The sequence below is a fragment of the Alosa alosa genome, chromosome 23 (genome assembly GCF_017589495.1).
Source record: "Alosa alosa isolate M-15738 ecotype Scorff River chromosome 23, AALO_Geno_1.1, whole genome shotgun sequence".
Classification (NCBI taxonomy): Eukaryota; Metazoa; Chordata; class Actinopteri; order Clupeiformes; family Clupeidae; genus Alosa; species Alosa alosa.
This window is the reverse complement of record NC_063211.1, coordinates 18,425,706-18,443,205: the sequence shown is the minus strand read 5'-3', so window position 1 is coordinate 18,443,205 and position 17,500 is coordinate 18,425,706. Positions and strand designations below refer to the sequence as shown.

The 17,500-nt window shown below is 46.1% G+C and overlaps 1 protein-coding gene across 2 annotated transcripts in view; it reads right to left on the bottom strand.

The window, feature by feature from the left end:
• Positions 1-17,500, bottom strand: part of si:ch211-246m6.5 (von Willebrand factor D and EGF domain-containing protein) — a gene marked incomplete in the record, with an annotated part of 73,210 nt that overhangs the window by 39,446 nt on the left and 16,264 nt on the right. For both annotated transcript variants that reach the window (XM_048235540.1, XM_048235541.1), the window contains 7 exon segments: positions 1-93; positions 2,876-2,980; positions 4,850-5,011; positions 7,422-7,558; positions 12,763-13,802; positions 14,367-14,572; positions 16,453-16,729. The exon segment at positions 1-93 is cut by the window's left edge and continues 22 nt beyond it. In XM_048235540.1, coding sequence (XP_048091497.1) covers positions 1-93; positions 2,876-2,980; positions 4,850-5,011; positions 7,422-7,558; positions 12,763-13,802; positions 14,367-14,572; positions 16,453-16,729 — 2,020 coding nt within the window.

The following is a 17,500-nucleotide window of genomic DNA, read 5'->3' as shown; positions in this document are numbered from 1 at the left end:
CTTGGAGGCAGCGGGGTTACACAGCAGACACGGGCTGGTGGGGTTGGCATCGCCCTCACGGAAACACATGCCCTCAATGTTACACGTCTTCTCCTGAAGAAGAGATAGAAGAAGGAGGGAGGGAGAGAGAGAGAGAACCAGGGAATAAGACTAATGGATTGGTGGATTCATTGCTGTTCTTACCCGTAATTCAACGGAGGCAAAATGTTCGGGATGGAAGGGAGCGACATAATGGGAAAATGGAGGGAGAGAGCGAGGGGGAGAGAGATAAGTGCAAGGTAAAAAGGGAATTCGCCGCTGTTCTTGGAAACATAAAAAGGCCACTGCTCTTGGAAACATAATTACCATAAATTGTTATATATTCTACAATGAATTCTATGCTATGTTATGTCCATCTCGAAAATGATTCCTCTAAAGCCCAATTCACACCAAAGATTCTCAACGAGATGAGCTGCAACATTTTATAAACCAGCAACTTACTGCAACTGTTCTAAAACCTTGCAACTGCGACTAGACAAGGTGAATACTTTGCGACGGCTTGCAACAGCTGGCAACGACGTGCAACATTTAATTCACATCGCTGCAACTCCTTTCTGCAACGGTTTCGTCTCGTCGCGTATCTTTGGTGTGAATTGGGTTAACATGCCAACGTTCTTGCTGGTTGCAGTGATGAAGGGAATAACACGAGTGAAATGAAAGGAGAGAAAGTGAAAGATTAGGAGAGATAAAGAAAGGGGATTGACTCCTGTTTTTCAGAAACATAACTCAGTAACACTTTGAAGGTATCTACATAAGTGACATGACACTGTCCTAACCCTAACTTGTCATGACAAAAACCGAATGACACTTGACAGAAGCGAGTGACAAAACACGTTCATGACAGTGTCATGTCACTCTTATGTAGATACCTTCAAGTAAAGTGTAACCCATAACTCTTCATAAATTGCCAATGACAATTCCCATAATATGCTTGATTGTATGGACAGCTTAAAAGCCAAAAGCCATTTTGTCACTAAACAAACACATGGGTCGCTGTTTCCACCTGTGCTACTAGCAAACCAGCCAAGCCAATAGATTTCAGAAGGAACCAAGCTAACTCAAGAGGGGAGAGATAGAGCTAAGTTATGTACCTGAGACTTTCCAATACGGACTGTGCTAGTGGATGTATGTTTGCCTGGCGTCCTCAAGATCCCCCAGTGATAACAGTCATGTGTTAGTGGCTTTCCTATACTGTGTTAGTTTGTGCGTGGGCTGTTTTGTGTTTGGTGTCCCCTAAGACTCCCCAGTGAAAACATGAACGTAAACGGCCGGGGTCTGTCACATCGCAATATCGCGTACGGTACCTCTCAGCCTCAGGCTAAACCAGGCATGTTGCTCGATTAAAATGTCACCGGCAGGTGACAGCTCACCACAGTGATGGCAGTGGGGCATTGTGTGTGTATGTCTCTGTGTGATCTTTGTATTGTGTGTTTGTCCTCTGTGTGCATGTGTGTACTATTTGAGTGTGCACCTGCGATACAATGCACAAATGCTCATGTGGATGAGTGTATGTATCAGTTTGTGTTTGTACAGTGTATGTGTGTGTGTGTGTGTGTGTGTGTGTGTGTGTGTGTGTGTGTTGTGTGTGTGTTTGTAATGGGGTGTAGCACTTGTGATGTAGGTCAGCAGTGGTCCCTGTGTCCCAGAAAGGAAGCAGTGGCCCCTGAGACACATGCTGTTTCCCAGCAAGATGTCCAGAAGCGTCTGTTACCCTCATCCAGCTGATGAGCTAGCTCTCTCTCTCTCCCTCTCTCTCTCTCTCTCTCATACACACTCTCTCTCTCTCTCTCTCTCTCTCATACACACACTCTCTCTCACTCTCTCTCACTCTCTATCTCTCTCTCCCTCCCCTCCCTCTCCCTCTCTCTCTCTCCCTCTCTGTGTGTGTGTGTCCAGTAGTGTCTGTTTCCCTCATCCAGCAGATGAGCTGTGAGTAAATGTATGTGTATGTGTGTGTGTGTGAGTGTGTGTGCGCGAGTGTGTATGTGCGGTGTGTGTGTGTGTGTGTGTGTGTGTGTGTGTGTGTGTAGGAAGGTCTGTTTCCCTCATCCACGGACTGAGCTGAACACCAGAGCACGCGCTCAAAACGCCTCACAAAGATGCATCCAACCCCTGGAGAGTGTCAAACTGACCTTTCTTTTATACGTCCCCCTCTTCTCTCACTCTCTCTCTTTCTGTGTGTGTGTGTGTGTGTGTGTGTGTGTGTGTGTGTGTGTGTGTGTGTGTGTGTGTGTGTGTGTGTGTGTGTGTGTATGTGTGTGTGTGCACTCGCCAATGAGCACACTGTACACTTCTGAGAGAGCAAGGGAGAGAGACTGACAAACTCTGCTGTTGTTGTGCGTGTTGTTCTTGTGATGTTATACTAGCGTTGTGCTCCACTAACTGGAAAGTAATACCCGCCAGGCACAGCTTTCAGTTCTCAGTGTAGGAGATAACCAAGCAATTTACTGTAAAAAAAACATGCAGATAAGTCCTTTTTCTGTGTTTGTGTGCGTGTGTGTGTGTGTGTGTGTGTGTGTGTGTGTGTGTGTGTGTGTGTGTGTGTGTGTCGTGACTGCGGATATGTGTTTGTGTGTGTGTGTGTGTGTGTGTGTGTAAATTTCAGGATTAATTATGTATCTATCTGAGTGTGCACCTTTTCCTGTAATGTGTGTGTTTGTGTGTATGTGTGTGTACACACTTGGGTATGTCTGTGTGTGTGTGTGTGTGTGTGTGTGTGTGTGTGTGTGTGTGTGTGTGTGTGTTTGTGTGTGTAAGTGTGTGTGTGTGTGTGTGTGTGTGTGTGTGTGTGTGTGTGTGTGTGTGTGTGTGTGTGTGTGTGAGTTATCTATGTTACCTTCAATTTGCAGAGCCCAGAAGGAGAGGGAGAACATTGCTGACACACCCCATCATACAGGGTCAAGACCTTTGGCTCGCTGTACTGACTGCCATCATTTGTGACCTAATGAGAGAGAGAGAGAGAGAGAGAGAGAGAGAGAGAGAGAGAGGAAGGAGGGAGGGAGGGAAAGGGGGAGAGGATGTGAGGCTGTGAGAAAAGTCAGCTAGTGTGTGTGTGTGTCTGTGTGTGTGTGTGTGTGTGTGTGTGTGTGTGTGTGTGTGTGTGTGTGTGTGTGTGTGTGTGTGTGTGTGTGTGTGTGTGTGTGTGTCTGTGTGTCTATGAAATATAGTTGTTTTAGTAACTGAGGTTCAATATTTGTAAATGCAAATATCTTGAAAGAAACATAAATCAAAATGCATACAATTATATAAAATTAATATGCAATGATATGCACCAATTTGTATTTAACAAACAAGTTTAAATATTATTACAGTGGGATTAAGAACTGTTAACAGCCAGAAAACAAAAACAATCAAGCCCACTAATGAAATGCATGGAGGATAAATAACTGTAATGCCCTATTTGATATGCTTATGGAGAGATCTGACTGGCCTTTTTCCCTGTCCAGTGGAGGCCTGGTGGTTGTGGTTCGGTCCCAACAGCTTTGCCAGATTAATGGATGCAACGGATGTGATTATGACCCCTCCCCTCCCCCATACCCATACACACACACACACACACACACACACACACAAAAACACAAAAACACACACAAACACACACACACACACACACACACACACACACACACACACACACACACACACACACACACACACACAAATTCTCTGCTCTTTTCTTCATTTTGCGTCCTCCACTGTGGCTCTGCCGGCTCTGACTTTGGGTTAACCTTCAGCTTCTGCCACCCATGGTTCACCCCAACACTCATAATGTCCAACAGCAGCAGTTACAGCAGCAGCAGTTACAGCAGCAGCCACAGCAGCAGTTACAGCAGCAGCAGCGGCACTGACACTGGTGAGTATCCGTGCCTACTCAGGGTCCAGATCCACGCCAGAGATAGTGTCTGGATGTTCATTCATTCATTCATTAGTTCATTCATTCATTAGTTCGTTCATTCATTCACCCGTCCTGACGGAATGCAATAAAGACACTAAAGGAACTGTGTGGAGTTGACAGTGTGACGATACATAGCCTGTGAGGGGTACAACAGGGTACAGGGGCAAGCGAGGGTCAAATAGAGTTCAAATATTCGAGTATAAGTTTCAATAGTCTGGATGCTTTAGATATATCCAAAAAGCTTTTATTTAATTGCACTTACAAAATGCAATTGTGATTCAAAGCTCTGAATACCACTCTGAATATTTCTGTGCAGACGAAACGTTTATGAGTAGTGTTCTGTATTGCTTTTGAAATGAAAGTACTCTTCTGTTCTGTATTGCCTTTGTTTTAAGTTTGCCTTTGTCATAGAGGAACAAATTGTGGCTCTTCCCCAGGCAAATTTAATGAGGTGTAGAATTGGAGCACCCGAGTGAAGAGAATGAATATGGAATGATCTAGAATTTTGCTCTTTTCAATTGAAATTCCGCAGGGCTGCCGTCATAAACATGTCATGCAATCTTTTTGACTGTTCTATGATTGATTGATGTTCCGCTGCTTTCTTAGAGGTGCAGCATCCATGTTACTATGTGGATTCACCATTTCCCCACATGCGCCATTGCCTCTACCTTGGAATAAGGCCGTTTGTCAGGCATAAATTCACTGAGTTGGCATTGTAATGTTGGAAAGCTGCAACTGTGAAGTTATCCCATCGCTCAGCTACCCTGATGCACGGATGGCATGCTGTTAGAACTAGCATGAGTTTTACACTAGGGAATACCTGCAGTGAGTTCATTGAGCATTGTTTTGGGAAATACAAGCAAGTAGGCTGCCAAGCAGGTAAACAGACTGACAGACAGACATGGAGATTTGTACCTGAATCTTCCATCTGGCATACGGCCTGTCGTCCATTGTGAAGTCGATGGAGTCATCGGCCATGGTGGCGAGGGCTGGCACGTCACAGTCCACCGCCTTGGAGCTCAGGAAAGTGACCTTGGTCAGAGTCTTCTCCCCTGGAATCCACTCTCCATTCACGTACTGCGGACGCACGGGACAATACAGAATGGCGTTCCCGTCAGAGCATACAGAAAGCCTCCCTCCCATCCTCCCTCTCTCCCACCCCACGGCCGCAGTTTGTGGCCATTGTATTGCCCCCTCCCTCCTCCCCAGCACTATGTCAGGATAATTGCATTAAACAATAGAATTCTCGGCGGCCTTCAATGTGGTAGAGGGCTGGAGAGTCCTTATACACACAAGGTGTCTTCAATTATTCAGGGTCTGTAATCCCAGTGCCAACATTTTGTGAGAAAGATTTTTTTCCTTTCTTTCTTTCGTTCTTTTTTTCCCTTTCTTTCTTGCCAAGGACGTTTAATGACACCTCATGATAGATTCACGACCACGCGCCACACTTGGCGAAGAGGAATAGTGTAATCATCAAATCAATTCTCTTCCACTTTGCATCAATGCACAATTTAAAGAAATATATACACGCAGCTCATCGTTGGGTCCTTGATGAATATTTTTCCGAGTCTTATTTATGTATTCCTGAAAATGAGAGTATAAATCAACAGCTCCGGCACACTCCGACTTTTATGCACGAGAAGGTTAAGAAAAAAAGAAGCAGGGAAAAAGAGAGAATGTCAAAGCTATTTCCTTTACACTGAATGGCTGTCCTCTGTGGGCAAACAGGCACTGAGAAGCAAAGGGGACGAGAAGGGAGGAAAAGCCCTGAATGTATAACCGACAGAGGATCCCCACTAGCTTTTTTTTTTAATTGAAAGTAGATGATTCTCTGGGGGTGCGGATTTGAATTCCAAACAGGTGCAGAGGAGGAGGTGGAGGGGCAGGGGAGAAAGTGGGTCCCCTCTCATAACCATTTCTTTCAAAGAGAGAAGGAGAGAGAGAGGGTGTATGAGAGAGGGAGAGAGAGAGGGAGACAGAGAGAGGGAGGGAGGGAGGAAGAGAGAGAGACAGGGAGAGAGGGAGGGAGGGAGGAAGAGAGAAGGAGGAGAGGAGGCGGATTAAGTACAGGCTCTCGCCGGGACGTCCCTCTCCTAAGCAATTCCCTTGGTCCCGCGAGGCCAGTGGGGAAAATGCATGTCAGTATGTGGTAGCGCATTAAAGCAGCTAAATGGCTTATCTCACAGCATCAGTTAAACCGAATATTATACCGTAAGGCCTGCTGGACTACTAAAGACCAGAGCATGCACAAATACACACACACACACATATCACAGCACATAAATGATGCACCACACAGCACTCAGCCCCAGTGAAGGATGCAGCATTTACATGTAAAGTAGGGTTTATTTTCTATAGGCTTGTGTAGGATAAGGAGCATCAGTAATCAAACGCCCTGCGTGTCTGTCGCTTGCTCCTCCACTGCTTTAAATATGCATTAGGACAGATGGCAGGTGCATATTAAAGCTTGCCTAAGAACGACCAATAAAATCCGCTTAATGGAATACTTCGCTACGCAATTCAAGTAGAGGCAATATCGTCAGCCTGAGTAGTGTCCATGCATGGAGTGCAAGCTCAATAAAGGCCTGTGTATCACAAACAGAAATTAGAGACAGACTATAGTCAAAGTCATTGAAGTCACAACTCGGTAGATTAAGTGAGAAGTTAGCATGATATAAACTAGCGCTCCATTTGATCACACAAACATTATCTGGACCGCAGCTTTGAACTTGACTAGACCAAAGAAAGAACAGCGCCCCCTATGTGGTGGGAGGAGGGGTACCTTATCATGAGCTGTGGCTGAGGGGGCAAACAGGCCTTTCTACATGGGAGAACATGTCAGAGGTGGGGGAAGAGCGTCCGTGAATGTTAAATGCTAATGAAATTCACTGACTACTAACAATTACAGGCAAAATAACCTTTGACAACATGAAACGTCATGCAAAAAGTTTAACTAATTTAAACTTTTGTGGCAACAGTATAAGTATTAGTATAAGTATATATACTCTTTTGATCCCGTGAGGAAAACTTGGTCTCTGCATTTATCCCAATCCGTAAATTAGTGAAACACACTCAGCACAGAGTGAACACATAGTGAGGTGAAGCACACACTAATCCCGGCGCAATGAGCTGCCTGCTACAACAGTGGCACTCGGGGAGCAGTGTGGGGTTAGGTGCCTTGCTCAAGGGCACTTCAGCCGCTTCCTACTGGTCGGGGTTCGAACCTGCAACCCTCCGGTTACAAGTCCGAAGCGCTAACCAGTGGGCCACGGCAGCCCCCTAACAAGCAAATCTCTGTCTGCTTTGCAAAGAGTTGACGTGGTGGGAGTATCTTTGAACTAGTTAGTCATGAGGGCAGAATTGATACTTTACTCAGCAGGGCTTAGGGGCTTGGTGGGATGGTGGTGTGTGTATATGTTTGTGTGTGTGTGTGTGTGTGTGTGTGTGTGTGTGTGTGTGTGTGTGTGTGTGTGCGTGTCTGTTTTACCATGAGTTTGGTGGCATGGCAGCTGAGGTTGGGTGAGTCGAGGAAGCCCAGGCCAAAGACTCGCACGCTACTGCAGTCAAAAGCCCTGAAGTCACAAAGGCCACTGTTCTCCAGGTCTGTTACCTCTACCATCTGACCTGCAGGGGTGAAGAGAAGCGAGGGAGAGAGAGAGAGAGAGAGAGAGAGAGAGAGAGAGAGAGAGAGAGAGAGAGAGAGTTTAAAACTCTTTCATTAAACCATTATCAGACGTTCTCACATAATTACATCAGTATTACTGTACCTTCAAACCCTCAGTCTCAAGGCTTACAATCCCCCCACCCACACACTATTTTTCTCTAAATGGTTATGCCTATAACGTGTAGTGAATTGAGAGGTATGAAAGAGAGAGAGAGATAAGGAGAAAGGGACCATGAAAGAGTCAGATAGATTGAAAGAATGAGAGGTGGGGTAGACAGAAATATGACAGAGAAGTGAGAGAGTGGGAGAGAAGTTAAAAAGAGAGAGAGAGACAGAGGGAGAGAGAGAAAGAAAAGGGGAGACTCAGAAAGACTCAGAGAGTGAGAGAGTTTCATCCTTAACACACATCCTCACACACACACCTCCTGTCAGAGATCAAATCCTAATGAGAGCCACTCTCTTGTTGAAGCAAAAAAGATGACTAACGAAAAGAAAAGAGAAGAAAAGAGAAGAGGAGAGAAGAGAAGAGATCTCTGGTGAGATTTTTGATCTCTGGGTAATTATTACACTCTACACCTCTGAGGAGGCCTGCTGATTTCTCCCTCTGTCTAAAGCCTTCCACAATGAATACTGAAACATCCTTACACACACACACACACACACACACACACACACCAGCAATTTCTGGGGGCTACAATTACAGACGCACACAAAGGATGTTAGCGCCGTCACCAGACAACACATCCCTGAATGGAGACTCCCATCAGCACCACATCTACAGCTCAGCTCAGCCTCATCTGGGCTCAAAGACAAAGCCAGCGCTGGGAAGAGAAGAACGTTCAGGAAGGGGTCGAAAGAGAAACATGCTATTCTTTTCAAGCATGAAAACGAGGGGGGAAATAGACTCTGGAGGATAATAGATTTAGCACTCAGATAAGACAAGACAATAACAGGAGTCACATTTATTCAAGCAGATATGGGCTATGGTTCAAGGGTATGGGAGGATAATGTGATATGGATGGGCTGAGTGAGGGGAGGGAGTGTGTGTGTGTGTGTGTGTGTGTGTGTGTGTGTGTGTGTGTGTGTGTGTGTGTGTGTGTGTGTGTGTGTGTGTGTGTGTGTGTGTGTGTGTGAAGGGGAGGGGGCAGCGTTGTCTATGCTGCTGTCCTTCCCTGTAAAAGCATGCCAATAATGGGAACAAATGCAGAAAGATGCAGTGCATTAAAACACGCCACTGGGCTTGTAGCCACACTGGTGGAGAGTGAGAGAGACTTTCAAGAACACCGTGGCATTAACAAACAGTGTGACAAAACTCACACTGCCATAAATCACTGCATGTTTTCAGGGGAGGGAGGGCCAGCACTGACCTTGCATACATCTCTAGGAGACCATTAGCAACAGCATGAGATGACGCAAAGCAATTAGTGGAGGAATTCTGCCTTTTCTCCATAATTGGGATTTCTCTACTTCCATCAAGTCTGCATTATGCGTTGTGCAAATTAGACCTTAAATACGGGTTACTATGGCTTGAGATCTACCAGCCCGATACTGCAAATCGGATGCGGAGGCACTGACAGACGGGCGCTGCCTGTCGTAGCTGGCCGAAATTAGTCATGATGAATGCCCAACGAAGGCTGCACCAACCATGGTTGGCCCTCCTTAAATCAGCCATTTTAATTTCAAATGGCTCCTTGTGATTTCCTTGGAGACAATGCCACATAATTCACATCTCTGCTCGAAACCGCATCCAAATGGTAGGCCTACACTCACTAACAGTATGTAAAAATATGCTGAAAAAGTGTCATTAAAAATGAAAACAAATAAATAAATAAACAGGGAACGCTTACATGTGATGCCAAGATGCAGGAGCGCAAAAAAAGAGGGGACAACACTTAAGGAGATGACAACTTATTCTAGATGTGCAACTCAAAGTAGCCTAGTCTCTATCCTCCCAAGAAGATTCATCCTCATTCATCCTCATCCTGTCCAGACTCTGCCAGCTGGCTTTTGTTCAACTTCCCTGTGATGGATAAAAAGCATGGAAATGAGCCTATTGTTAAGTCTAGATCCTAAGATTCCTTGGCTGCTGCTCATTGGCCGTGTCAGAATCCATTTCAGTGGCGTAGCGAAAACTGTTTTTAACTTGATTCGGAGCTCTGTAGGACAGTGCTAGACAGGGGTAAAACGATTATGTTCGGATAAAATATTTAAACCCACCCACGAGCTGGCACTGTCAAAACAAACTGGCTCTGACATCACACAAGCACGGCTGTATCTGCGGCATAACAATTATGTCTGCCTGCCAGCCTGGCAGAACACTCCCTTTTCACAAACAACACTCGCAAATAACATTACATTTACATTTATTTACTTAGTGGTCCAACCCACAGTCCAAGGAAGGTCTGCGGTGAAATCAGTGGGCACTTTCTCAGAGAAAATGACTGGCATCAGTGAGAGGCTGGATCTAGTATCTGGGACCAGCAGACACAAACAGTATCATTATCACCGTTAGCTGGAGAACAGCAGGGCCCATTAATGATAGATGGGGAGAAAGGCAGGCACCTAGGAGGCAGGAAGAGGGCTATTTTCTCCTATGGTGCAGGGCAGTGACTGGCCCCCCTCACCCATGGAGAGGATATTGGAAAAAAATGCCCACCAGGGGCAAAGGGGCGCGAGTGCAGACACGTACGCGCACACACAGACACACACACACACACACACACACACACACACACACACACACACACACACACACACACACACACACACACACACACACACAAACAAACACACACACACCCAAACAAACACACAGCAAATCTCTCATATTTGCTGAAGCAAACTACCTGAAAAAAAATTTAAAATAGAAAGTCTGAGTGTCTGCCAGAAGAATGAGTGTCTGCCAGAACCAGGCTAAATGACATACAAATGACACAGAAGCCCATACAGTATATGCTGCCTGCAAGAAGCTGCATGCAGCCTGAACATGAGCTAACCGTCAGTCTACAAGACTGTCCTCATTTGTGGATAAGTGGAAAGGACCTTTAAATAGATTTCTCTTTATGCTCCTCTGTCTACTAGCTGAAATGTGAATCACATAACAGACCCTCTCTATCGAGGAGCTATTGTGCTGGCAGGGAAGGAAGCTGAAGGTCCAAAGCTTGAGGATGTTATTTCTATTGCACATTGCATTGGGTAAATAAGGACAGCCTGTATTAGGAGGTGGTCATTAGTGAAAGTGAACGCAGACCTTGCATGTCCTCACAGCAATCCCCATTCCCTCATCTACACGTTCTCCAAGACCTTTGTGCTTTAGACCAGTATCCATAGATGAATGGATGTATACAGTAGATCCATCTAATCTCTCTCACAAACTCCTTTTTTACTGCTCCCTTTAATTTATCTCTCTCGCTCTCTCTCTGGCTTTCTAAGCCCCTCTCTAACCCCCTCTCCCCCCTGTGGACGGTGGGGCAATTAGGGTGGATTTATTCCCCTGCCCTTCACTCTCCCCTCCCGTATGTTGATCTCTCTGTACAGTGTCCATAAATCAGGGGTGTAGAGAAGACGGCCGAGGTGGAGTGGAGTGGAGTGGGGGTGCGGTTGGGTGCGGTTGGGTGTTGTCATGCCCCACAGGCGCCTCTGATAAACACCACACTCTGTACCCCCCAACACACACACACACACCCGGCACTCCATGCCACCCTGATCCCCGTGTTAATCTGCACCATAATGTGTGTTAAACCCCCACCGAGCGCTGCACTGTCTGGCCCTCAGGGGAGTCCAGGCGTCTTGGGCACCAGGAGTGCGATAGCGAGCCGCCGCTGCCCCCGCTTGCCACGCTGATTTCTGCGCTAATCGGCAACGCATTAATGCCCATTTGGCACACGTCCAAGCCTTCGCAGCATACCTGCATAACAAACACACACAGAGATGCAGAGAGAGAGAGAGAGGGAGAGAGAGGGAGGAAGGGAGGGAGGGAGGGAAGGAAGGAAGGAGGAGAGGAGAGGGGGAACAAGGCAGAGCTGGAGCTGCTTAGGCATCTCAGAGGTGCTAAAAGAGATCAGGCAAATGTGCCGCTTTATCAACGAATCTGACAGTTACGGGGATACGTGGTGATTTTCCTCTCGTTTTGTGAGAACGATATCTCGGCCGAAGGTTTCAAAATAGCACACGGCGCCAGTGAACAGAGGGAGGGAGTGAGAGAGACAGGAGAGAAATAGACCATCTGTGCTGTTCTTGGGAGAGGTGAACTACTGAGACTTTGCACATAGTGTGGAAGCACATGAAATGAGCTCTGGGAGAGAAAATAAGACTTCTCTAAAAGGAAAACACGATTAATACAACTTTGCAGACTATGAGGTAAGAGAGAGAGAGAGGAGAGAGAGAGATACACATAGGAGATAAAGAGACAGATAGACAGAAATATAGAGAGTGAGAGTGAGAAACAGAGAGAGAGAGAATTCTCCACCACGCTGGACCAATCCAACTAGAGGACCAAACGCATATGATTTGATCGATTGCCACCCAGTTGCACAGGCCTTTCCGAAGACCATCTGTTAGAGGCAGCTGCACAGAGAGGCTCCTTTCCAGACCAATATGATTTTAATTAAAACCCATTCTGGCAATCAGCAGGGTGAAAGTCCTGTCCCTAAAGCACCATACACAGGCAATTAGATCAGATACCAACTTCATTATCTCGACTGGGACACTGCGCGCAGTTCAAAGGCGATAAGTCATCAGTCGTCCATTTCAGACTTAGCACAAATTATTTGACCTAATAGCTGAATATTTTAGCTCATGATGAGTGATTAAGCTGCTTGGGGGATGATATAAAAATGTATTACAGCCCCTGAAAAAATGAAGAAATATATTTATTAGTTCATATTCATTCATATCCACGGCCTGTTCTTCAACCTTTACATTCACAATCTATCGGCTTCAACTTTATTCAGACGGAAAAAACATGTTCTGCTGCCAGGTGAATAGAACAACCTTACATGATTTCCAAAGAGGGCTGAATACAAAGTAACACAATTGCATTTCAATCTGACTGAGATTTCAACTCCCCGCTGAAACCATTGAAGCATAACTTTATTCTCTTTCTATCCAACTCTTGAAGTGATTGTACTCACTTCTCCTTTTCCTGTTTTAGAGTTGTACTTACCGATGGATATGCTGCAGTCGTACCGGCTGTGCCCAGGGTGGCACTGGCACCCAGACTCCGTGCAGTGCCCGTTGCCGCTGCAAAGGTTTGGGCAGCGCAGGGCAGTGACGACATCTCCAGGTGCGCCCAGGGTGCTGTCAGTACCACCACCACCACCACCACCAACAGCTCCACCGCCGAGCTGTAGGGCTCGCTGGGTCCGGTTCCGCAGCAGGCGTCGCTCGCACTCGTTCTCCAGGAAGGGCAGCAGGGCGTCCTCCCAGGCCAGATCGTCCTTCAGCTGCAGGTCCTGGATGCAGAGGTCCACGGCCTCGTCCAGGCGTCGGTCCAGCAGCCCGCGGCACGCGGCGCCCACGGTGGAGTTGGCCAACGCCGCCTGGCACAGCTCCAGCGCCTTGGCCGAGGTGAGGCCGCTGGGCGTGGGCCACACGGGCTCTGGTGCCTCCCGGCTCTCTGACACGTGGTCCTCCGGGAAGAAATAGGCCAAGCTCTCCAAGTCCAGCTGGCTCAGGCTCTGGAAGGACAGGATGGGCTGGAACTCCGGGTTCGGGCCCTGGTGGTGGCGGCTACCACTCGTGGGGAAGTCATACAGACTCTGCCTCTTTCCCCTCCGCTCGTTTGCCATTGACCTTCGACCTGCTGAGCCAGGTGGCTGAGCCGAGCTCGTCTCGCTGGACAACAAACTGGCCACAACAGGCCGCTCCTTCTCCTTTGGTGTCTGGACGCCATCTTTGCCGGACCCAGTAGGCGAGTCTGCTGACGTAGTGGAGATGTGACGCTTGCGGACGCTCTGCTTTTGTCTGGTGTTGTAACCGTGCACGTAGTCTGCGGTGGCGTCTCGGAATGGGAAGAGAGACGTGTAATCCGCGCTGTCATAGTCCTGACAAAGGGATGATGGGACGTGGTTAAACAGGAAGTCCGCCACCCCTGTCCCGCGGACCGACGCGGTGTAGCCTCTCTGACAGCGGCAGAAATTCCTCTTCGTCTCCCCCTCGAGCGCAGGTGGTGTGCTGTCAAATAAGCTCTCCCCAGGTGCTATCCTATCGCAGGAGCAGAGAGGGGAAAAAAGCATGAGATATAAATATGCCTGGGAAAATGAGCTATCACTTTAGCCTTTTGAGTTAAGCCCTGAGACATAGCATCTGGGGAGGATTTAGGATTTGATAAAGGTTAGCCATTCGATTAATTTCTTTTTTCTTTTATCCTCAAGATAAAAAGATGTCAAGGTTACAGATGAAAGAAACAAATCCCTCTTTTTTAACTTATAGATTGTGAAACGTCCATTAGAGAAGAAAGAAAGAAAAAAACCTCACTGACAGAAGTGGACGTGTAATAATGAAGGACATGAACACTCAGTCTCAGAACACTCAGAACACTCAGGTGATAGCATATGCCATTAACAGTTGAAACAATGTGCTGGCACAGAGAACCACCCTATTAATGTTTGATAGTAGGCTTCACCATTAGCTATGGAATCAGGGACAGACTACCAAAAACCAATAATGACTCCCACCGCCACACACACACACACACACATGCACACATGCACACAACACTACTTCATTCTACTCCCAGACATTACAGATGAGAGCCAGTGACAGCACCTCCAGGTGTGGATGAAGTGCTGGAGGTCTTCGCTCCTGCTAAGGGGGGAGCCATCGGCATCGTGCAGGTCATTGTGGCTGTTTCGGTCGAAGGTTCCGCAGAGGCCGCGGGTGCGATTGAGGTCTGACCCCGGCGCCCTGACTGCCAGACTCATTCCCCAGTCACTCACATCAGCGCGCACAAATGCCCCCGACGGAAACAGCACCTGGAGGAGGAGGAGGAGGAGGAGGAAGAGGAGGAGGAAACACAAAGATGAGCTGGCTAAAAGGGACCAGCAAGGTCCTGCTCTGACTTCTCACTCTCTGTGGAGAGAATAAAACACTCAGAGAAGTGCTGAGACAGTGCAGCGCTGAGCCACTTTCTCTGTCCTAAAGATGAGATATTCACAGAAGGACGTTTTATATGGGCTGAAATTAGATTCACTCTGCAAAGGTGTTTATATGTGCACACACCATGGCCTTTCAGAAGGTATCGCTTCCAGAGAGCTGCAGAATGGTCAGATGAGGTTATTCTTTTATTGCAAGATATGAGTGAGTGTGGAAATATGCTTTTACCCCTGGACGTAGCCAGGTGAGAGAGACACAGAGGTCATTCTTTCATTTCCTCTCCTTCTATCAGAGTGAAACTGCATCAACAACTCCTAGTGGGTGAGAAAGAGCGGCCCATTACTGTTATGGAACCCCTTGACCAGCTAAACACAACTCTCTGCTCTGCTGCATGTTCTGTTATCAGCACACGTTTTTTTCATTAGCAAGGCAACAACCTTTTAAAATCACAAATTTGTCTGGATTTATGAAAACGTTAGGCTGTTCCTGTTTAGAATATATACTGATGGCTACTGATGGAACAGTTGGTTTTCACAGATGCAAAATTGACCTTTTGGCCTTTTCTCGATTACATTTTTCTACTGTGATAAATACCACTGGCATTCACGACTAGGTCCCACTAAAACCCTGTGGAATCCTGTGGATTTGACTGGTGCTCCCTCCTAGCAAACATGGCAGCCATGTGAACATGTTTTAAATCATTTAGCTGTCAAAAAAACACACTGCGCCTGAGGTAATTCATTTCCATGTTTTGATCCAATCTAATTTTCCTCATGTCACCACATGTGAGAACAACTCTGGCAAGGCACGAGCTTCCTCTCCACACAGATGAAAACACTGTTTTCTCCCCATCGCATTCCACACTGAAAATACACACAGCGCCACAGGATTCAGGCTACACGGTGTACAGATGCTAGTGCTTACAGCATGACTACACGGTACGTACTGTACGTTAGCATGGAAAGTATTGTGCAACTATACAATACAACTGTACATGTTTTTGAATTTTGTGAATGTAGGGAATTTAGTTAATTTTACTGCTAATCTTTGGAGTGGCTTTGAGTTTGTTACGTGACAATCATCGAAGTTCCAGTATGTTCCATCCTCATTGTCTAAATGGGATGATAGACATGTGAATGAGGCTATATCTCATTAACACGTAGTTTCAGAGTGTCCGTGAAATGTTACTATGCATGCTGAATTAGATGCAGCTGTGCAGCATCAACTTATAATGTGGGTTAGCAGGCGCTAACTTTTGCACTAATGATCGTCCACATAGACTGATATGTCTGCACTGCCCCTTTGCACATTTTTGTACTCTTTTGCACAATTGAATCTAGAGCCCTGAACAAAAATACAAAAATATTTAAAATATTTAAAACCAGATACCATATTTAAAACCAATATGTGTCTGTCTGTGCACAAATCCACTTTTGCTCTTCTGGTTAATTATTGTTATACATAATTGTTATGATGAGAACTAGCAGGTTAACAGAAGCACAGAGACTACAAAAAAGAAAGTTTTGAATATCAGAAATGTTGTATTTTGCCTTTTCTAACACAGTATTAACATTTTAATGACCCATGTCTATTTATGTATTTTTTCAAAAACATTCCAGGCCTTGAATTTTTCCCCCTCACATTTTTCAACTTCTTTCAAGGATTTCAAGGACCCATGGGAACCCTGCATCATACATACACCCACACCCACATACACACACACACACACACACACACACAGGCAGACAGTATTCCGTACCGTGACTTTCCCCCCCTGGTGTGACTCATGGATTTTGACCTGTGGGGGCATGGTTTTAGACAGACTCTTGATGGACATGTGTGGCCTGGTCTCCTGCAGCTGCCCGTTGCACATGTCAAAGGTCACCAGGTCGTTGCCCTCGCGGACCGCCACCCCACAGTTGCAGGCCACGGCGTAATGGCGGCTTCCGCAGTCCCACTGCCGTGACTGCACCTCAAAGACCCGACTCAGACTTCGGTAGAGCACAAACGTGCCTGTCTGGTGGTTATCATACCGCCTGAGAGAGAGAGAGAGAGAGAGAGAGAGAGAGAGAGAGAGAGAGAGAAGAGGGAGAGAGAGGGGGGAGGGAGAGAGAGAGACAGTATTAGATGGGATGAAAGGCAAGTACTATTAATACCATGGACATTCTCTGGGGCCAGGTTTAACATTTTTCTTGAGATTTAGGTTGTATCTTACTTCGGTTCATTTACTCAATTTTGGCCACTCTGCCCTCTTAACAAACATTTTGTTTTGCATCTCTGTGACAAAGATCAGGTTTTGAAAAAAAATGTTGTTTGTCCTTGTTTGACAATTGGACTTAATTAACTCTGTGTGCAGCTATGGAGAAGTTAAACTTTTTCCTACATCCGCCTTCCTGTTCCACTGTGCACACTACAAGATTACTATGTGGTCATCAAGCAATACCAAAAACACACGCAAATTGCTCAATTAAGCACTCCAAAAAAAAAAACTACGCCCCCACTTTTGATCCATGAAAAGCCATCTGTGGTAGGTGTGTAGGTGTTTTCTTCAATTTGAGGAGAATATTTTCACGCTTATGTTCCTGAATCCCGGACTGGTGACCATGAAAAATACTCACTAAAAACCTTAAAAACATCTTACTTGTCCATTATAAACCAATAATAATAATAATAATAATAATAATAATAATAATAATAAAGCTTTATTTGTATAGCACCTTTCATACACAGAATGCAGCTCAAAGTGCTTTACATTTGAAGCATGTAACACAATAATAGTCAGTCAGTCATTATCAATCACTTTTCTT